The 22,909-nt window shown below is 45.2% G+C and overlaps 1 protein-coding gene across 3 annotated transcripts in view; it reads left to right on the top strand.

Annotated features, from left to right (window-relative positions):
• The window catches only part of PTPN14 (protein tyrosine phosphatase non-receptor type 14), a 174,756-nt gene that overhangs the window by 61,950 nt on the left and 89,897 nt on the right, over positions 1–22,909 (top strand). For all 3 annotated transcript variants that reach the window (XM_082701737.1, XM_082701739.1, XM_082701738.1), the window contains exons 2-3: positions 4,617–4,944; positions 16,748–16,917. In XM_082701737.1, coding sequence (XP_082557863.1) covers positions 4,771–4,944; positions 16,748–16,917 — 344 coding nt within the window. In that variant the 5' untranslated portion in view covers positions 4,617–4,770. The remainder of the gene's footprint in view (positions 1–4,616; positions 4,945–16,747; positions 16,918–22,909) is intronic.

The raw sequence follows: 22,909 nt of genomic DNA, 5'->3' as shown, positions 1-22,909 counted from the left end.
CCGCGCAGGCGCCCCACATTTGCTTCTTACTTCCAGCGACTCTGATTGAATTGGGTCTAACTCTTATCCAATGTTACCTTTCTCACTAAGGTACATCTTAGAAAAAGAGGACCAGCAGATAATGTTTTGAAGTTAGAATATGTTCCTTTGGTCTTAGGAAAAAAAAAATCACAAGTCAGCACTGTTAGTTTAACTATCTGTATTAACAGCAGCAACAAAGAAAAGTTCCTTCCATTAAACTCCATGAATGGGTCTCAGCAACCTTAGCAGGTTGGTATTATTTCCTGGGTATGTTCTTGAAGAGTAGGTAGAGAAAACTCTATCTTTCAAGTGACTTTATTTGTAAGGAAGCTTTCCATTAAAAAAAAAAAGAAAAGAAGAAGAAGAAACAAATCTTACAGTAAAGTAGAATGATGACCCCTAGTTTGATCTCTTTTGAAAACCCAGTTCCATCAGAAAAATCGAAAGCATCATAAACATGTGACCTTTTTAGGAGAATATGGCACCTTAGTTCCAGGTTTTATAATGTTGTTTGTGTGCGACAGTAAATATGAGGATGCCCCAGAGAACCACATGGGCAAAGTCATTCAAGTGCCAAGAGCGAGACTGTTTAACCAGGAGGACTTGCTTGTTACAGATTTCACATCCCATCTACAGTCTGGTGGTGTATCATAATCCTTGCTCCCTCTGGCTCTCAAGGACAAGGCAGAGGAATTAGGCTTAAAATACAGAAGGTTCTGGGTTACATGTGATGAAGAACTCTGTGCCTATATAAATGGTTGCAAGATGGGGTCGTGATACTTGTGCTTGGATTCCTTGAGGGCTAAACATGGTGGATAATTCATAGACTGTTAAGATAGTAAAACTGAAAGGGGCGAAGGGGTCATCTTCTTGAACCCTATCCTTACAGAGGAGGGTCCCATAGATTGTTTACTTGAAATCATTTGGGTGGAGCCCATCCTAGAGGTGAGGGGTGTCTTAACTGAGCTCCTGGAAGCCCTTCCCAGGGTTACAGCTCTACGATGAGACAAGTCCTGGGTGTAAATGCCACGAACTTTTTATTTAGGTGAAAGATGTGGGTGTGAAACGTGGAGAAAACATGTCTCTGGCTCTGTAGGAGTTTAGAGTCAAACATGCTAACACTTCTTTTTTTTTTTTTTTTAATTTAATTTAATTTTTTTTTCGGTGTTCCAAAATTCATTGTTATGCACCACACCAAGTGCTTCATGCAATACGTGCCCTTCTTAATGCCCACCACCAGTCTCACCCATCCCCGCCACCCCCCGCCCCTCCAAAACCCTCAGTTTGTTTCTCAGAGTCCACAGTCTCTCATGGTTTGTCTCCCCCTCCGATTTCCCCCAGCTCACTTCTTTCCATCTCCCAATGTCCTCCGTGTTGTTCCTTGTGCTCCACAAGTAAGTGAAACCATATGATAATTGACTCTCTCTGCTTGACTTATTTCACTCAGCATAATCTCTTCCAGTCCCATCCATGTTGATACAAAAGTTGGGTATTCATCCTTTCTGATGGAGGCATAATATTCCATTGTATATATGGACCATATCTTCCTTATCCATTCGTCTGCTGAAGAGCATCTTGGTTCTTCCCACAGTTTGGCGACTATGGCCATTGCTGAAATGAACATTGGGGTACAGATGGCCCTTCTTTTCTCTAAATCTTTATCTTTGGGGTAAATACCTAGTAGTGCAATTGCAGGGTCATAGGGTAGCTCTATTTTTAATTTCTTAGGGAATCTCCACACTGTTAACACAGGTTTGATTGGTATGTTAAAATACGCAGAAATGATGTGGGAGTTCAGACAAAGAAAAAATACTTTGATGGGAGGGATCAGAGAAATCTATTGAAAGAGGCAGCTGCATTTCAATGGAGCGGTAAGGACTATGCTTAGTACTGGCATCTAGAATTGCCTTTTTTTTTTTTTAAATCTTTTGACTATGAACATTTTTAGGTATGCAGAAAAGCCGAAAGAACAGTGCAGTGTATACCTACCTGTACACCCACCATCTCGATTCAGCAACTCTTAATGTTTTGTCATATTTGTTCAACTCTGAATTTGTATATATATGTATTGGTTTTTTTTTTTTTTAAGCCATTGGTGAGTCAGTTGCCGATACTATGACATTTTTACCCCAGATGTATCCTTTGGCATCTCCTGAATCATTCTGTTAGGTGAGCACAATTCTGCTATCAAAAATGGAAGAAAATGATCAGTAATATATTAATGTCATCTAATTTCTATTCCTATTTCAGATTTCCCTAATTGCATCATGTCTTTTATAGCTATTCTTTTAAACCTGGGTTTGATTAAAGTTCACACATTGCGTTTTGTTTTTAGAAATCCTAAATCCCTTTTACCCAAGGGTCCCCCCCACCTCCATTCAGTATTTTTGTTTCACGATACTGACTTTTCAAACAAGTTTTCTTATAACTTTTTTCTTGATACCTTACCTGGCAAGTTTCTTACAAATTGAAGATGAAGATCGTTTTAAAAATCTTTACAACAGGTACTTTCTAGGAGATATATTGCCAGGTTGTCAGGTGTTGCTTCTGACCTACCATTTTTAGTAGCTAACATATTTAAAATATGCTGATCTTTATTCGCAAAAATAATATAAGGCAATTGCAAAATGTTACAACTGTTTAGAAATGTATACAGTATAAAGGGTTCTGTTTAATATCACCTCTGCTAGCTAGTCCTTGTTCATCCTTTTAGTGAACTTACATTCTTTCCCATTACTTTGCATGTTCTCACTTATTATAAAAATTGGAATCATCTTTATTTTGTGCACGTTTACTTTTTATTTCACTAACTGTGCATTATGGATGGCGTCCTGTAGAATATACAGCAGGGATTGTTTTTAATAGTGGCTGGGATCAATGTGTACCCAGCCAGCCACATTCTTTCATACGTGTTTAAGGTGAGACACACCCAAATATAAAGCACCTGGCCCAGGACTAGAAATGTGGCCTGTGCCCACAGAGCAAATATTTTTCTTTGAGGCTCCCTGGTTAATATACGAGTTAAATCTCGGGGTCTTTGCTTCAACGTTGAGGCCATGAATGTGTGAGTCATCAACTCTCAAGGGCTCTGTATTTGAATTCGGGCTCTCTTTTTTGCTTTTTTGGGTGGGTCCCTACATCGTCTTTCCTGCAACTCTCAGATATTCAGGTTGGCTGCCTTAGAGGTAAACATGACAGTCTGCCAACCCAAAGTGATTTAGAAACGTTAATAGATTTTACCAAGCCCCAGTCTCTAGCATGTGTATTTTAAGCCATCATAAAACATACCTGTCATGCTAAGGAATGTGCCGGAGGGCAGGCATCAAAGACTGGCCGAGGGAGTCTGGGGAGTGTGTTTTGCAGTGTTGTAGGGTTGTGCCCTGACAACCTTGGTAAGGCCTCGGGTACTGGCAGGGAGTGGTTTCTAAATATTAAAGCCACTTTATTTATTAATTCAGGAATTTCTCTAGGTAGTTATTCTTATTTGCCTATCTAAGTGTCCAGAGGCTCAGAGGTAATTCTGTGGACAAAGAGGGTGAAGACAGGCTGAGCTGAATCTGCTTGAGTTAGGGAACAAGTTAACAGAGCAATCACATGAGCAAGAGACCGTCTTTCGCGCTCAACGGAGAAGGGAGAGTGGAACAGAAAGACGCTCTGGACATTCCTGACTTCTTTGGAAGATAGTGGAGCGTAGCTGGCTCGGGGTGGACCGGTAAATCCATTTTTGTTGTTATTGTTTCATTCTCGTGTTCTCCGTGGCAATTGTGTTGTCAGTCAACTTTGGTGGGACATCAGGCTGTCAGTACATCTCATTATTAGTAAACTTGATGACCAGGCTTCTGCATCAAGCGTTTTGTTAGAGAACAAAATGAAGGTCTGGGGGTTCCACCCACGGAACTGTCTGGTGAAGAAAAACATCAAGAATCGTGATCCTAAATACACAAAAGGATTCATGTATTTGAAACTTTTAAAAATGTTTTCTATCCTCCATTCTAAGTTTATAAAGTAAATTAGAAGGTAAAGACAATGACAGAATAAGTTTTAAAATAAAAATAAGGACACCTGTTAATGAAAAGGCGGCAGTGTTCCAAAGAGGGAGGAGGAACAAGATAAGACCCCAAGTTCAGGATCAGCGAGTCACCGAAATCCTCGAACCTCACTTCTTTCTTCTGTGAAAGGGGCATCATAAAATCTACACCACCGGGTTGTTAGTGAGATCAGAATGGGATAATCTATTTAGAAGTTAAACAGCGCTCAGATTCCACTCCGACTGCTTTCTGAGTGGCCGGGATGGTGCCGTGAAAAAGGCATGTGAGTTTAAGCTGCACAGACATTGGTGCGAATTCTGGCTTTGCCATTCACCCTCTGCATCCTTGGGTGAGTTCTTTTCATCTCTCTGACCCTCGGTGTCCGCAGCCGTTGAGTGGATTTTGTTAGATCCCCACCCAAAAATAAGATAAGGTAAAGAGCACGGGCTCCGCCAGGACACTTGGGCGCTGCAAAGCTTGCTGGTTCCTGATTCTCCTGTTGCGCTGTCCAGGGCTGTCCTCCCGCTTCCCTCGCAGCCAATGACCTTGCTGCTTCTCCGTTTGCAGCCGTCCTCCGGAGGGCCGTGCTGGGCATGGATACCTTTCTCGGCGTCTGGAGGAGCACGTACCATAGTGTCATCGACCAGTCACGAAGCTGCTAAGGCCGTCCCAGGGACGTGGGCGCCAGGAGAGGAAGGCGGTGTCGGGGGGCCACATCGCCATGCCTTTCGGCCTGAAGCTCCGCCGGACACGGCGCTACAACGTCCTGAGCAAGAACTGCTTTGTCACGCGGATCCGCCTTCTGGACAGCAATGTGATCGAGTGCACGCTGTCGGTGGAGAGCACCGGGCAGGAGTGCCTGGAGGCGGTGGCCCAGAGGCTGGAGTTGCGGGAGGTAAGAGCGTGTGTGTGGGAGGGAGGGGGGGTCTGAACCAGAGCTCACTGAGGGGATCGGCCCCCTGCCCTTGGCACCTGCCCTGCTTTTCAGCCCCAGCCCCGGGTGCAGAAGGATCCTGCTGTCTGTGGCTTGGGCTCGGTCTCACAGCTTCTGTGCATCAGGAGGCCTGCCCCATGGCCTGCTGTGACAAGCGAGGACCCCGCCCAGAGCTTGCTGGGGGTGGCGGCTTCCCTTTTGTTCCCACTGTGAGGAGGTTTTTGGGGGGAGCGTCTCAAGTTATTGTCTGTCCTTCAGACCCTCGAGTGGGTAGCTGGCGTTCTGGCATTCCAGCTGCACGTCTGGGAGAAACGCCCACGGAGGGGACAGATGCGGCTGCTTGTAGTTTTTGTTTGTTTCTCTATTTTCCTCTTCAAAGATGGGGCAAAACTGGAAAAGCATTTAAAAGGAGCCTGACCAGGGAGGCTTTATGTGGGAGCTTGTAGGTGGGCATTTTTTCAAGATGCTCCTGACCCTCCTTTTCTTCGCGCTGTTGGTGAGACTCCTTCGGGCCTTGTGCAAAACCGGGGTTGACCGGGAGGCGGTCACGTTATCGCTCTTCAGATCAAGACTTCTCGGAGTGTAGGTCCTTTATGCCAGCACGCCCCGCTTGTCCTAGCCTTAGGGACATTCGGGAGAAGAGGCTTCGGTGAGAACCTCCCCTCCCCTCCCCTCCCCGGCGGGTGTCCCTGAGAGCCGGGGGCCGGTGGGGGCAGGTAAGGTGACGTGATACGGTGGTTACCAGCGCGGAAGGGACTGCAAGCCCTTGAGATCTGAGGACCAGGAGAAGCTCTGTGGTTGTCCTAGGCCCTGTGCCCTCATCGCCCGCCACATCAGGGTGATGGTACGCGGGGGGAGGGTCTGCTGGAAGTGATGGGGTTTGACGTCGGTCCGCACACCTCTTGGGGTCCACCTTCTCGCCACATCCATACAGGAATTGGGGTTCGGGAAGGTCTTCTCTCCCCTTGGTGTCCTCCGCAGGCCGACTGCCGTCCTCCAGGGGACTGTGTCACTTGAGCACTTCTGTCTCCTGCCAGTCTTGGTGTGTCTGCTTTGGTTTCTGTGATCAGGGCTTCCTTTGAAGTGTATTTTCCTGTGACAGAGACTCCCCCGTCCCACAGATATGTGCAGCTTGGTAGCCGACCCGGCGGAAAAACACGGGAAGTGTTGTGACCTTGCTGGTTGATCGCTGGTTCCTTTTTGCTTTTCGGTAGCACATTTGGGTGTACATATTTAAATATATGCATGGCGTAAAGGAGAAATCTCAAGTCTGGAGACCGGTTGGTGAGAAGACTGGTCTAAATTTCTTGTGAAAAGTTTAGTTATAGATCATTCCACTTTTGAGTATTCTCAGTAACTCACATTAGGGTAACCATTCGTCACGTGCACTGAGAGCCACGACAGCATGCACTTGAGCAGCTGTAAGCTCAGTCTTTCCCATCTTGAACTTGGGTTCAAATTGCAGTTCTGTGACTTGGGAGTCAGGTGCGCTTGCAAAAGTCACTGCCCTCCTCTGGGCCTCCGTTTTCTCACTTATAAAAGCAGGATGATGACGCTCGCCTTATGTATCTTATGGGAGCTGTTGTAAATATTAAAAGAGATTCAGTATGGGAAATGCATAGTGCTGCATCTAATAATTTATAATTGTCCCAATTTTAGTGTCTTAAAAATTTTTGATTGAAGAAAATCTTGAGCAACCACAGTGTGCCAAGTACTGTGTTAGGCCTTGATGAATGAAGATAAATAGGGTATAATTCTGTCTTCAAGCTATGCGCAGGTGAATAGGGGAATCCAGCATTTAAGTGAAGTAAAGGTGGGATGCAATCCATGCTAAAAGGCAGTGCAGGGGCAGGCCTGAAAGGCAATAGTTCTCCTTAGTGTTGTGCAGTACACAGCCAGTGCCACTGACCGTGGCGGGCCTGGGAGGGGGAGAGGATGTTCGGTGAAAGACGAACAGAGCCTTTACTCTCTGAATGGGGACTTGAAGGATGCTAGGACTTCAACAGGTGGAAAAGCAAGCAAGGCCATCCAGTGCATGGGGAGTTGGGTTTTGAGGATGCAAGGATTCAGAAGGACATGCCATTCTTGGGGGCTAAGAAGGCATCTCCGTGAGTTACCAGGTAGAGTAGAGTCTGAGGTGCCAGGGGAGGGTGTCTGGAGACGTGTAGGGTAGTAATTACTCTGAGTAGACTTTTGTTTCGCTCAGCAAGAGGGCAAAGGTGAAACCCGGATTAACCCACAACTGTGTTGTCACAAAGGACAAAGCGGTGAAGTCCAGGTTCTCCTGTCAGGTGTGGGTTGCAGTGTGATTGATCTTCTGATGCTCCGGTGAGGCCGACAGTTAACACGGGCTTCATCCTGACACGCTCTAAGTGGGTGCATCCGCATTAGAGCAGATCACTTTCTTTTTTTAATTGTGTGCTTTTTGTTCTGTGACAGATGACATCGAAGGTCTGGCCTTTTGTGAGACAATACTTACAGCTACCCTCAAACAGAAGGGTGAGATCAAGCAATCCACGACTGTGTTCTTCATCTACACACACACACACACACACACACACGCACACACACATACACGCACACACATATATACATGCTGGGGAGGAATGTGTTCTCCCAGAAGCAGGAGGAGGAGGGAATGAACACAGGGTCTGCTCTGCTCACTTGACTTTCTTTGTATTCAGGTTGTTTTCCAAATAGAGCTGATGGAGAGGAGAAAGTGAAAATCTGTCTAAAATATAGCAAAATGTTTAGTCTTTATTAAGGCTTGGAAACCAGATTATGGTGGCTATTTGGCTTTACCATTAGAAATGCTCTGGAGTCTAGATGTATCCTAGACTTGATATTAGGGTGCCTGGGTGGCTCAGTCATGAAGCATCTGCCTTTGGCTCAGGTCATGATCCCGGGATCCTGGCATCGAGTCCCACTTTGGGCTCCCTGCTCAGCGGGGAGCCTGCTTCCCCCTCTCCCACTCCCCCTGCTTGTGTTCCCTCTCTCCCTGCCTTTCTGTCAAATAAATAAAATACTTTAAAAAACCAATATATAGATTAGCTTTATATTAAGAAAGGAAAATTAATTTTTGTTTAACTTTTGATCTACACTAATTATCATTTGTTTTGTCACTTTGTTTTATCATTTTAAAAAATCGATTTTATTTTTTTTTTTAAATGAGTGAGAGAGAGCATTAGAGAGGAGAAGGTCAGAGGGAGAAGCAGACTCCCCAAGGAGCTGGGAGCCCGATACGGGACTCGATCCTGGAAGTCCGGGATCATGACCTGAGCCGAAGGCAGTTGCTCAACAAACTGAGCCACCCAGGCACCCCAAAAATCGATTTTTTAAAAAGATTGTATTTATTAGAGAGAGAGAGAGAGAGATCACAAGTAGGCAGAGGCAGGCAGAGAGAGGGGAAGCAGGCTCCCCACTGAGCAGAGAGCCCAATGTGGGGCTTGATTCCAGGACCCTGAGCCACCCAGGCGCCCAAAATGCATTTGATTTCTTTTTTTTTTTTTTTTTTTTAAAGATTTTATTTATTTATTTGACAGACAGAGATCACAAGTAGGCAGAGAGGCAGGCAGAGAGAGAGAGAGAGAGAGAGAGAGAGGGAAGCAGGCTTCCTGCGGAGCAGGGAGCCCGATGCGGGGCTCGATCCCAGGACCCTGAGATCATGATCCGAGCCGAAGGCAGCAGCCCAAACCACTGAGCCACCCAGGCGCCCCTGCATTTGATTTCTTAAAGCTGTTTTGGCTTTATAGCAAAATCGAGTAGGAAAACAGAGTCCTATACATCTCCTGCCCCCCCCAGTCCCACACCCTCCCCCACACCGGAGTAGACCATACGTTACGATCAGATGAACCCACGTTAACACATCAGTAGCATCCGGCTCCGTAGTTTACGTTGGGGTTCACTCTTGGTGCTGTTCATTCGGTGGGTTTCAACGAGTGTATAAGGACACGGATCCATGTGGCAGACTTGTCGAGAGCCATGCCTGGTCTTGAAGGGACCAGTGTGCTGCCGTTTCAGATGGCATCGAGAGGACCCAGGCCAGGCCCGAGGGAAGCGGCATGGGAGAGGGTCCCTGCTCCCAGCGGCCCTGGAGTTTAGAGATGAGGACAAACAAGGAACAAAGCAAAGGGAACAACCCATGCTGAGGTACAGAAACAGGAAAGCACATGGATTTTCAGGGACGGGCAGAGTTCATTTTGCACTGATCTGTGTCTGTGTGTGTGCGCGTGTGTGCGTGCACGTGTGCGTGGAGGGGTCCCGGCAGGGAGGGTAGGAGTGTAGGAAAGCAGGCAGGAATCTGCTTTAGAGTGGTTTGATGTGTGTGGCTGGGGAGTTTCAGCTGGATTCTGTTTCTGAAATGTGTCCCCCAAATAATTAAAACAACCGCCACCTTTTAACACGCCGCCTCCTGGGCCGAGCACCTTCCCCATATCCATTCACTGATCTCTCTGAACTCCATGAGGTGGCTCCCGTGGCTGTCTCGGTGGGACAGACGGAGACCCCGCAGCACAGGGTGACCCGATGGCCGTGCGGGGCTGCCTCAAGCCTGGGTAGGCAGACTCTGCCGCTCGGGTTCCCAGGCTGCCTGTGTAGCCGCAGAAAAGGAGCCGCGGCGAAATGCTTTGGGAAACACCGTCACACATGCTGGTTTTTTTTTTTTTTAAAGGTATTGAACTCAGTGTTTCTCCATTATCTTAGCCTCCGGTTAAATCCTCTTTGAACCGTTCGGAGAATAAAGCGCTGCGGTGAGATGTGAAGCCATCTGAGGGTTTCAGGGCAGAGGGTGGCATGAACACCTTGCATTTTAGGAAAAATACCGAACAGCAGAAAAAGAATGAGGATGGGGTGACAGGAGAGACAGAGAGCTGGCTGGGTAGACTGAACAAGAGCCCTGCAAAGAAGAAATAAAATGGACTCCTTAGAAAAAAACATTTTAAAAAAATTGTTTTAAGTTCAGGGAAAAAAATTAGGTATGAATTTCTGGCTAGGAACTCTTTTTATTTTTTTTTTAAAGATTTTAAAGATTTTGTTTATTTATTTGAGAGAGAGAGAGAGAGCACAACCCCGGGGAAAGGCAGTCAGAGGGAGAGGGAGAAGCAGGCTCCCCACTGATCAGGGAGCCCAATGTGGGACTTGATCCCAGGATCCTGGGATCATGACCTGAGCCGAAGGCAGACACTTAACCTGCTTAAGGAACTTAATCTATTAAGGAAAAGAGACTCAGAAAATTAGAATTCTGATAATATGGTTAAAACATGTTTGGATTTATGGACGTCACCCTTTTCCTATCCTCAAATGAGATCATAGGTGGAATTCAGTGTATCAAATGGAGCTGTTCTTTGGCAGAGGGGATGGACACCTGCAACCCTGTACACCTTCCCGTACAAGCTGAAAATCACTGACCTAGGTTAAGAGAGAAATAGCTAAAACAATGTGTCTTATGTCTGACTCTCATATTTAGAAAATCAGTGCATGGAGAAGCAGCGGGGTCAATGGCTGTGAATGTGACTGCGGACCTGAGTCTGAGCCCTGGCCTCTGCCACTCATTACCTTGGTAATCTTGGATAGTTGCTTGGCGGCTCTGGGCCTCCGTCTCCTCCTCTGTTATAGAGATGGTGAGGGTAGTAACCTCCATGAGTTTTGGGGAGGATTAAAGGAGTTTTTGTAGTGTTGCCACAGTATTATAGAGCTTGGCACAGGGGACGCTCTCAATGTGTCTCCTCTGTGAGACACCACGTGCTCTTACCCTTTTTTAAGTCTGCTAGTTTCACTTTTAGATGGCTTGAATTGTTAGAAACTGCGATCATACACTGAGCCAGTGTCTTTCAATTTCTTGAACAGTGATTAAGATTGAATTGTCCAATATGGTAGCCACTGGCCACATGTGGCTCCCGACCACTTGAAGTGTGACTAGGTTGAACTGAGATGTGCAGTTACTGTAATATACACATCAGATTCCGAAAATCTAGTACGATAATAGTTAAAATAGCTCTTTAATCACTTTCATATTGGTTACATGTTGAGAGCATACTATTTTGACTATATGATTTTAAATAAAATTTATTAAAATTAATTTCACTTCTCTGTACTTTTTTAATGTAGCTATTAGAAAATTTAAAATCAAATAGGGGCATTACATTATATTTAATGCCCAAATATGGGCATTACATTATATTTACATTATATTTCATTACATTATATTAAACAGTACTCTTCTAAGAAAGGCAAGAAGGCCATGTTAATAAGAATAAGGAATATTAAGAACCATATTAGAATATTAAGAATTCCAATAAAATGTAGAAATATGCTGGAATTATTTCCTTTAGGGATATTCCTGACTGTGCTTTTTTTTTTTTTTTTTAAGATTTTATTTATTTATTTGACAGATCACAAGCAGGCAGAGGCAGGAGGGGACGGCGGGGACAGCGGGGGTGGGGGTGTGGTAGGCTCCCTGCTGAGCAGAGAGCCTGATACGGGGCTCAATCCCAAGACCCTGAGATCATGACCTGAGCCAAAAGCAGAGGCTTAACCCACTGAGCCACACAGGCGCCCCTCCTGACTCTGCTTTTAACCAAAGAATAGTAAATGGAGGAGGAATAAATACTTTCACAAAGGTACCTTCCCGGCTAAACTCTATTCAAGACAGAACCATTGCTTTATCAGGAAATTTGCTCTTGGGAATGGCGAATCCAATAACTGTTGGCCCTCTGCTATGGCTAGACTAAGAGCCCTGGTTTCTAAAGGAGACTTTAAAAAAAAAAAAAAGGCCCTAGTAATATCCTAGGGTGGATGATGGTTCTCAGACTTATCCCCTTTATCTTTTGCGAATTTGTTTTCATTTTTAACTAAAAGGTGATTTGTCCCAAGCTATGGACTACAGTAGAAACGACCCACATTTTGCTGTTTTCACTAATGGCTAGAATTTGTAAAGGTACTGAATCTTAACCAGCTTAAGCTAACTTACGTTAAGGACATTTCTGGGGTTTAATTTTATGCGAATTTTGTGGGGATTGGTAACATAACGTGCCATGATGCGAGTATTTAGTTCAGTGGAATACCTCATTTCCTGGCCTGGTAACAGCAGAGCTGGCTGCATCTGAGAGCCTGAGCCTCACCATATCCGTGTATGTTTGTGTTTGTACAGGACTGAAATCACACCGATCAGGAGTCCGCTGAAGAGTAGACCTCGGGGAGATCTCTGGTCTTTGAATTGTGTATTGCATTTTGTCTTTGTGAAGATTATAACGTGAGATCTTGTTCGCATACTGTCAGTTCTGGGAGGCAAACTGGCAGCAGTGTCTGTTTTCTAGGCAGAGGAAGATGGCAGGTGAAATACTTTCCCGTCTTAACTTACAAGTCTTCATCTTTCTGGATATTTTGAGTGAGCCGTCCAGCCTCCCAAGAGTGATTTTTCCACCCCTGGCTGTGAGGTTTGCTTCTTGGGCCCATGTTACTCTACAATCTCTTTTCCCATACTTTCAGGAAAGATGGGCGAGGCAGAGGAAGATGGGGCGGTTATTAATTACAGACACGTCAGTTACAGAGATCCCAGACCTGCCCAGAGTAGAGGTGGAGGCACACAGGCTGTTTGCCGCCGTCCTCCAAGTCCTATCCAACGGTTTATTTTCCAAAGCCTTTGGAATGAAATGGCATCAGGTGCTGTTTCTTGTGCTTCTAGTCATCTTTTGAAGCACTTTCCATGCCTCAGTGAAAGTTTTAATGCTGGTGTGTAATTCCCATCTATTTTATGTGGAGGCATACCAACTCTTTCTCAATTTACAACCAAAGTGCTGGCTATGACAGGCAACGTAATGCAAGATATTTTAAACTCTTGCTTCTGGATGATTAACTCTTCAAAATGCTTGAGATAAGATCATGGGTTTAATCCCTGGTAATTGCCAAGGCTGCATCTGTAACCCTTGCAAATAGCATCAAAGCCGTACCATTGGTCGCAAAACTGGAAAAACAAAATCCTCAAAGAATCTTTCCCTATTAATAATAGCTCACGTGGGGGATACCACCATCTCTCCAGGTAAATGAACAAACGACAAAGCCCAAACTATCTTTAAAGGCCTTCCTTCATTAGAATCTTTTTCTTGGAACTGAAGAGGGATCTTCCCTTGGTCCTAAAATGCTCACACACCAGTCTGCCCCTCAAAACTAGCATATTTTGATTGCATGCATACATTTCTGCTTCCTCCATTAAAGTGAAAAACTCCCAACCAAACAGACCGGGAAACCACTCGTATGAAAATGTCATGTCCACGTGTGTCTTTCCTCACACTGTTTCCTAGGAGTGCCTTTTTAGTCCTTGCTCTGGGAACTGGCTCTTCTGTCTTTTTCCCTCATTGCAGTGAGTTCATTGCAGAACCCAAAGCACCAGACCTGTTTTCCAAGGAAAACCAGAGAAATTAAATGGGATTTATAGCTCACCCAGAAGATCATTAGGATTGGCTGGACCTGGCTTAGGTTTGCACCTTCAGAGAGAAATAAAAGCACCTGGGGGACTTACTCGGGCGGTGGAATGGGATCCTCTGGGTCAGGGAGGAGGTGGTTTCTATTTGCAATCACCCTACCACAGTCCCCTGAACTATATGGCAGTGGTTAGCAGGGGAACTCAGCTTTCAGGATTCAGCGGGAGTTTTAAGTTGGCAAGTCAGTTATGAGCCAGCATGGTGTGGTCCCAGCTGGGCATCCTGATGGGATTAATGGTCCCTTGGCTAATACACAGGAGGTTGATCAGTGTACCTTGCTAGTTTCAAGGAGATGTTTGTTTCTTGTGCCTTTTCCTGGGAGCCACTGTATAGACATGGTGGCATAAACCCATGCGGGGAGAACTTTGAGACTGGATCTTTTTTCTCTGTTGACTACTCCAGGGGAGGATATAACTAGAGGGAAAACGGCGGAGGTGATACGGTGGCAATGGAGGAAGTTACCTGGTGGGGATCTGGTCAATGGATTTCCTTTCCCGTGAGATAACAGAATTCAGCATCTCTAAATTAGGTTATTCTGATATCTTCCAGGTACATGCAAGTGCGTGTGTCTGCCATGGAACATTCTTAGTGTGCTTTTTGGGGGGGAGATCAGGTCTGATTTAATGATTGGGTGGGTTGGAGTGAGAAAGGAAAATTTAAAATACTAGCCTTGAAAGCACAGGAGTAGTAAACATTTAAAAATTTTTTGTTTTGGGAGGGGGGCAAAATTGATTGTAGAATGTGGATGCAGTGGACCTGTTCTGTTTTGAATGTTACTCATTGGAGTGCATGTTGTTGTTTGAATGAAGTATGGATCATGAAATTATGCCCCCAAATGTCAGGACTGCATTTAGTGAAAGTTAATAAATCATGGTTTGACCTGTTAAGCAATTGCAAAGCTTGTCTTCCCGTTCTCCACCCAGGCTTATGAAAGGGCTCTTTTCCAATGAAAATAACTATTACATAGCATGTAACTATTTACATATATGACCTCATTTATTCTATGCACTCACTCCTAGCCACCCGAAAGGCAGTGGCATACCCTGTGCACCATACAGGAATTTAGTAGAAGACAGAATTGCCTTGGACCCTTTCCACACAGTTTATTAAATTAAGTACCCAGATTACCTCATTTTCAGGTTGGCTTAAGCCTATATCATAGACCCCCTAGGACAGTATCAGGGTGATAGTCCAGTGTCCCCTAACACCCGTAAGCCTCTAAATAAAATCTTAGGGGAGACACTATTTTGCGATTTATTTTTTTCTTAAACCTTTCAGGTTTTTATGTTATTTATAGGCCTTCCAGCTTCTCCTTTTGCCTGCTTTTTCTCATTTATTTTCAGATAACTTCTGTTTTCTAATTCTGTGGTTCATAGACATGCCAGGAGTGCTGGTGAAAAAGATTCTTGAGACTTGCCTGCTTCCATTTACCCATGGTGGTGATGATGGGGTGATGGTGGTAATGGTTGTGGTGGTGGTGGTGGTGATGATGACGGTGGTGGTGGTGGTGGTGGTGTTGATGGTGGTGATGGTGTTGATGATGGTGGTCATGGTGGTGGTATTGATGGTGGTGATGGTGTTGATGATGGTGGTCATGGTGGTGGTGTTGATGGTGGTGATGGTGTTGATGATGGTGGTCATGGTGGTGGTGGTGGTGGTGGTGGTTGTGAAGAGGGTGATGATAACAGTAGCAGTGACAGAAAGCTCCACTTTAGCTCCACTGCTGAAGTAGTTATTAACGTGTGCTGTGCGCACAGTTCAAGACATGATCTCATTTATGGCCCTCACAGCCTGTGGGCGATGGCTGTACGCATTATCCCCACCTTACAGATGAGAAAGTTTTGACACTCTGGAGGCTCAGCAACTTGTATGGAGTTACTATAAGATAGTGAGTGCAAATGTCGTGAGAGGAATGGACTTCACAGCCTGTTTTCCTTCTGTCCAGCCACATTTCATTTCCTCTACATCATCCATCGCATTGGAACAACTAACAGACTCCCTTAAAGCTGGAAAGTGAATGGTAGGGTCAGAATTCAATCAAGCATTTGGTCCAAGCTGATGGAAATCGAACCTTGGCTCTGTTTGCTGGCATTCTGTTGCTCCAGAAATGCATTGATTCCTCCTGTGAACTTGCCCTTTAGAACCTCGTGGAGTTAAGCTGATGAAGTCCTTGTTCTCCTCTGAAGGCACGTGCATTTGCAAATATTCTGTAGAGTATGTGGGTCCTTTAAGCAAGGACATGTCTGGGTTTCTAGTGAAGTCAGAGTCAAAACTTTTATTACAGATTTTGGTAGGGTTGTGGCAAGGATTGATCTGTGGTCTTGTTGAGGAGACTGCCAGCTGCGGTGGGAACATCGGCACAAGAATGCCTTTGGAAATTAAACATTGCAATGAAAACATTCTTTTGAAGGCAGATTTCCAGGTGTGCTGTAAACCATTCTAAGCTGTAATTGAAATATAAAAGAATATTTCAAAAGCAGTGATCTATTTTTTGGTGATTGTTGTGCTAATCCTGAAATCCTAGCATGAATTAATGTAAAGACAGGATTGGATGCATAAAAGTACCCGTTTTAATCATTTAGCACATTGTTCAAAACTAAACTGGTTGAGGCTTCACGTCTAAGGGTGAAAATCTCACTTTCATCTATCAAATCCCACCATAATCTGCCAAGAACAGCCACCAGGGGCTCCTGTGGCAGCTGTGAAGACATCCTTCTATTCTCAAAGCTTGATGTCGGGGAGAGATTTGCGGCAGTTCATGTATAATGAAGTGGGAGAGGCCGATGTTTTTCAAAGTACTTCATAAAACTCAAAGCGAGTGAATCCGTTTTCTGTTAAACTCTGGAACTGGTGTGTGGAACTAGCCTACAGTGTGGAAGCCTTCAGCTGGCAGAAGGTTTTGTCTTAGGAGTTGAGTAATAAGTTACTTTGCAGCAGGTGCAAGATGTGTGTTTGCCTTTGCCAGCGTGTTCCCCGTGAGACAGTGAGGCGCTCAGCAGGCATGGGAAAGTCAGCCTTGGGAGCCGAGGAGAAAGGCCAACATTTGCCCCCACCCTGCCCCCAGCTCCTTACCAAACACAGGAGCACCGGTACCTACGTGGTCCAGAGGTAACCGTGGGTACGATACTCAGCGTAGACCGCGTGCGAGTGCTTTCTTGAGCTTGCCCCAAAGTTAGAAAGTCAAAGCTGGATCCTCATGTGTGAGCTGGGAGACCAAATGTTACACGAGGTGCTGGAGTCTTGCCCCCCACAAGCCGAAACTGATGCTGTTTTACCCTTTTATCTAGACGCACTACTTTGGCCTTTGGTTTCTCAGCAAGAGCCAGCAAGCACGATGGGTGGAGCTGGAGAAACCACTGAAGAAACATCTGGACAAATTTGCTAATGAGCCTCTGCTTTTCTTCGGAGTCATGTTCTATGTGCCAAATGTGTCATGGCTGCAGCAAGAGGCCACAAGGTAGGTGCATTTCTTCCTGAGTTCCGCGTAAGGGTGTGGATTAACCGCGGGGCTTCAGACGAAGTTGATGAGCAGGTTGATGGAGGGGTGTGTGGGTGTGCAGTGGGGAGGAGTGGGGAGCTGTTGGGGATTGTTTACCAGTTGCCTTGCAGCTTTAGAATTGTGGTTTGAATCCATGGTGCTCATAACCCCAGTCGGTCCCCGTGATGCTAATAAGGTAGCACGGATCCTGAGGCTGAATGAGGTTGAATGTGGTATCCAGCCGTGGAGAAGCATCCGTTGGAGACTGTGGGTAGAATCGATGTGCCAGGATCTCGTAAAGAATTAACCACCTCGTACTTGTTTGGTCTGTCCTTTCCCTTAAAATGCTCCCAAGCAAAAGGTAGCAACAGATTTTAGATTTGAGAAGGTATTGACGATGGGAGCAGAGTTGAGGAGGATGTTGAGAGGGCGAGAGTTTTGCTTGTCCTTGGTCACAGAAGGGACAGGAAGCCACTGGTAGAGAGGAGACCTGGAATCGGGCCTCTGCTCCTGCTCCTGGGCTGTCTTCCCTCAAAGAAACCACCTGCCGTCCTTGAAGTGGCACTTTTCCCTCATCTGTAAAGTGAGGGATTTCTGTGTTTCTCAAGTTCTGCTAAGTGTGCAGTTCCATGAATGAAACAGTTGGTGCTGGCTGGTGTTAGTACAGTTACTACAAGGTCAGAGTTTTCCATTAAAATATGCAGAGGGGTCATATCTCATCAAACGGTTCTTTCTGTAATAAAGGAAATTGAATGAACCTTTTCTTTCTCACCTTTTACTTGGATGATGGCATTCGGAGTACTTGGGAAGCAATGCTAGCGACATCCTGAGAAGGAAGAAACAGTCTCGACTACTGCACGTGTTTCTTAGATTTCACACTTTCAAGACAAGGAGGCACTTAAAATTTTTATATACATTTTATGGTGATAGGTGGCATCTTCTTCTTCTTTTTTTTTAATCAAAACCTACTATTAACTAGGAGCTCTTTCATGGCAGAGGCCATGAAATAGCTCACAGCCTCATCCAGAAACCCATGTTCAGTCTCCCAAGTATCATTTGTTTGGGTGGACGCCGTGTACCATTTTCAAGTTTGTTCACTTACGTGGGTTCCTTCCTGGGCAGGAAGTTATTAACTCCTCAGAATGGGACCATATTCCCTGGCTCCTGACTCCTCCTTCAGTACCTCACGCAGGGTCGGGAGGACGGCGTTAGCCTCAGACTAGGAAATGCACGGCGGTAGGTAACGAGGATGAAACCCGGCCTGTGAGTTCACACATCTGGGGCAAAGTTCAGTCTGTAAGAAAACAACGAAGTGTTGTTGCTCTGGACAGGGTCCAGAACATTCTTCCGTAAGGACTGTCATTGAGGAAGAGCTGCTGAAGTGACTGTGAGGGACTCACAAAATACGTTGGTTAAGCTTAGAAAAATGAAGACCTGCAAGAGTGCCATAGGTGCCTCTGGAAATTGGAAGACGCTTGTGGGAAGGGAATTCTGTTAGCGCTGCAGCACAAAATTTGGGCCCATAATAAGTGACGTACAAGGAGTTGAAAGACTTTGGTTATTTGACTCCACACAGGAATGCTCTTTCTGATAATTTAAGCCCAAAAAGGTGGAACAAGCAGACTTACAAAAGGGTGAGTGCCCTGTTTTCAGTGGGGTGGCACTGACTGGACAGACAGGGTGGTATCTTGTAGAGTAGACCCCCACATTGCGTAAGGTGTTGGACAAGATTGGTGGTTCTCAAGGAGACCAGGGCCTGCTCTATCACGATGACCTGCAGCATTTCCTATAAATGTGGTTCTAGGCTGGTAACAGAAGTCTGAATCGGGATGTCTGGGGCTAGGGATCGGGAGAATATATGGATTAAAATAAACAATATTCTCAGGTGGTTCTGATATTCATCCAGACTCGGTAATTAACAAATTAGTTACCTCTCGTTACAGTTTTAGATTTTCCTGGTAAGTAGACTTCATGCCACATTATTTGACTGTCAGTGTTTGCATTCACAGGCTGACACAGAAAGTGTTTAAATCTGAAAATCTGACATACAGAGTAAGAATTAGGATGGTAGGGGTTGTTGAGACTGGAGATCAGGAAGGAATTCTTTTTCCTTAGAATATTCTTTTTGCTCACTTGGTTTGGTTCATTTCAGATGAGTTTCGATAAGGAGTGAACGAGATCTTTTCCAACCCAGGATTTTGAAGCAAACTCTGTTATTGGCTGAGCTGATCAACTAACAAAGAAAATAAAACTTGAAGGATATTTTTAGACTCAAACTCGGAACTAAACTGTATAGATGAGAAGCACATCCCTGTCTTTATGGTAGAGGATGTTTAAAGCGAGGACCTAGGTTTGCATGACGACTTGTGGGATTTTGTTTGGTTGGGTTTTTTCCCCAGCGTTGCAGAAATTTTTGTTGTTCCAAGGGACCCACTAGAATGTGCCAAGGGATGTCAGAGCAAGTGAAAGACTTTAGCTGGGGCGATGAGGAAATAAGAGAGAAGTTGTTAAGTACAGAAAGGAAAATTGATGGAGAAAGGAGAGAGAGAAAAGGGCATAACCTTGGGAAGTGACGCAGGTGTGATTCAGGAGACATATCCTGGGCTGTGGGCGTTCGGACTAGTTAAGAGCAACAAAGGAGACCTGGCTTGGCCATAATACCATTTAAAAATGCTCAGGGTTCCTGGGTTTTGTGTTAGACACCAACGAATGAGCCAAACTCAGGGTGAAGAAGGCTACTCATGGTCATTAGGAGCTGGGAATCTGAGCCTTCTTGGGAGGTTTTAGAAGCCTGGGGATCTGAACTGGATACTGAAACCGTCCTCCAGGCAGAGCAGCCAAGGAAGAAGCGGTGGTGGTGGTAGGGCAGCATTCCAGAGGAATGTTTCACAGAAGGCCCGGACAACGCTCCTTAGGAGCAGCTAGTGACTAACTCTTCAGCCATTCGCTGCTCTCCCCGTCACCAGACATCTCAGGTGGAGCTGTGCCTTGGCATCTGGAGAGCACCTGGGACCCGCCACTCAGACGTGGAACAGTTAGTCTTTGTGATGCCCCGCAGAGTAAGATATTTGCATAGATTAGAAATGGGAGTCTGTCTTTCATTGTGGGCAGCCCTTTGGAGGAGGCAGCCATTCAACCATCTGTGCTTAAAAAATAAGCCTTTGTCTGAAGCCAACCAAACTTGTTTTCACCCAACACATGTTTGCAAGGGTTTGGCCACTTCTATTTGAGAATAAAACAGGTTCTATAGCATTAGTAGGGCCCAGCCGTTTCTGCTTTCTGAATAAGGGCAAAGAGTTTACAATGAGTACTCTGGTTGCTTTGGGGGGGATGTAGGTGAACCCACATATATGAAGACCCATGGTAGTGGAAGGAGGATGTATCCTGGGGTGCCTGGGTGGCTCAGTCGGTTAAAGCCTCTGCCTTTGGCTCAGGTCATGATCTCAGGGTCCTGGGATCGAGCCCCGCATCGGGCTCTCTGCTCGGCAGGGAACCCGCTTCCCTTCTCTCTGCCTGTCTCTCTGTCTACTTGTGATCTCTGTCTGTCAAATAAATAAATAAATAATCTAAAAAAAAAAAAAAAAGTTGTATATTCCATCTCTTGTCCCTAGACAATCCCACCCTTGAAAACTTGCAGGTTAATAGACTACGAGGAACAACAGAACAAAAATTTGAGAATGATCTTGATTGTAAACTATCTCAGAAAGTGATTAACTTTATTAAAGTTATCCGGGACAGATTTTTTAGATTAGAAAATTGAAAATGATCACATCCAGACTTTTTAAAATTAGAACATTGAGAAGCTCTGCTTTTTTTTTTTTTTTTTTTTTTTTACATTAATTTTGACATACTGTGTTTCATCTCATCTCCTGGATATGATTTTTGAAGAGCAAATCTCCTCATAAGAGAAGGACATCTTCCAAGATGCTGTGATCGAGTTGGAGAAGAAATGGAGAATTCAGGCCCTCCCTTTAGGTGATAATTGAACAAGAAGATGAAAGAGATCAAAAGGAGACACACATAGGAGTCCACATAGAAGGGGTAAAAAATCTCTTGATATTCTTACAGAAGTGTGAAAAAGCTGAGACAAAGAACACAGTCGTAGACAGATGGAAAATGAGTCATGAAACCATAGGAATTACAGAGATTAAGACCAGGGTTTGTTAACCCCACTGCAAACTAAGATGCATTACCTTGGGGCTTTGAAAATGTCAGTTTTCCCACTTTGGTTAAAATGACTCAAGGGCTCGGACCACCATCATTTTTTCCATGTTGCTTTGTCTCTCCAGCTCCTTTCTGCTGGCTTCTCTGTTCAGCAGAGGGACTCTTGCTAGCGGTTCCCTTTTCCCCATTCTGTTCTCCTCCTGACTCAAAGGAAAGATTTTTGTAATGTGTTTTAATGATTTGCATAGCAACGGGCTCCGTATAAACACGGGGTTTTCAGATTTTTCTGGACACAGAAAGAGAAAAGATGGTTGGTGAGAGGTGGAGAAACCCTCCGTCAAACAGAAGGATCCTTAATAACAGCGAGCGGAAGCCAGAAAGCTGCTGGCTGAGGTGACTGCGTTTAGTTTAGGGCTGGGGGTTTTCCAAGTCTTTCTGCAGTGAGGAAGTACCTATTTAGTGCTTTTAGTACTAAAGAGAACACTTCGAAGAGAGTAGTTTTTTGCAGGGCGCATCTAGATTTCACAGTGTAAGCTACTGGTGGTATGCCACAGTTTCTAAAATTTAAATTCCTGGACATTTTCCTTTTACCGAAACACGTCTGTCTTTGTAACACTCCCTGGTGAATGGTGCTTTTGCACGGTGCCAAGGAACTTCTGCTTGTCCTAATGAAGTCAGGTAGCCTTTCCTTCCTACCCAGGACAGGTCTGTGGCCTGCCGGTTCAGGGGGTGCTATCTGCTGTCCTAGAGGCAAGTGCTATATGGAAGCAGAGCCCCCGCTCTCACCAGCACAGTCACTCCCCTTGCCAAGGACAGTCTTAGCACATCTGGTACATCTGGCGGCCTCTCCATGGCTGTGGACCCTGTTCCCCACTCCCTTGGTCGAGTGGGTGCTGCCTCTGTTTTCTGCACTTCTCGGCCTCCGTGGGTCTCCCTCCTTTTCAGACTCACAGTTCTTCCGTCTCCCTCCATCTTCTCTCAAGTTCTGGACCAGGGGGCTGAATTCTAGCCTGTCAGTTACACCTGCCAGTTACTGTTATCGGAAGGACTTAAAAAGTACTTCATCTCTGCTTGGGCCCGGGTAGGGTTCTAGGTTGAATGAAGTTCCTGTCTGGGAAACACTTATGGGACAGGGTGTCATTTCACTAACTGGGAATAAATGCCCATATTGGAAACCGCACCGTTTAGGTTTCATAAGGGGGGGGTGCATTTTTTCGTGATGGTGAGTGACAGGGGAGTGAGGTTATTACATGTGCAGACTGTGATGGGGACCCACGGCGTATGGATGGCAAAGCCAGGTTAGATGAATCTTTACATCCCCGAGAAGGCCGGAACGGTGTTTTCGGTTTTGTGCTGTTGTTGTTTTCTGTTTTGTTTTTAAACTAGGTTTCAGGAAGTAGTTCCAGTGACCTTACAGAAGCTTTCTTCACCTCCCCTTTCTCGTAAATACGTTCCGGGGTAGGCTCTTGCAACGTGCCTTGAGTGCTATTGTAAACAAGTCAGCCTTCAACCAATGTTTAAAGTGTCTCTTTTAAAAGCTCTAATTATGGTAATGTTTCCATTTCCTTTACAACACCATTTATTTTGTTCCTCCGGTTCTTTGAGTTCTTTTATTATTTTGAAATGTCATTTTAATGGCTATTTAAAGTTTACCCGTGGGCTGGGAAATAGGGACTCCCTTCAACTCAGACTTAAGATTCCGTGTGAGTCCCCCCGTAGATAATATAATTTGCTGAGAAAGGCAGATCTTCCTCCGGCCAGCTCCAGCTGGTGAATGGAGACTTGTTTTCTCTCTCTCTATCTCACT

Source organism: Mustela nivalis (assembly GCF_964662115.1).
Source record: "Mustela nivalis genome assembly, chromosome: 16".
Classification (NCBI taxonomy): domain Eukaryota; kingdom Metazoa; phylum Chordata; class Mammalia; order Carnivora; family Mustelidae; genus Mustela; species Mustela nivalis.
This window is presented reverse-complemented; position numbering and strand designations above follow the sequence as displayed.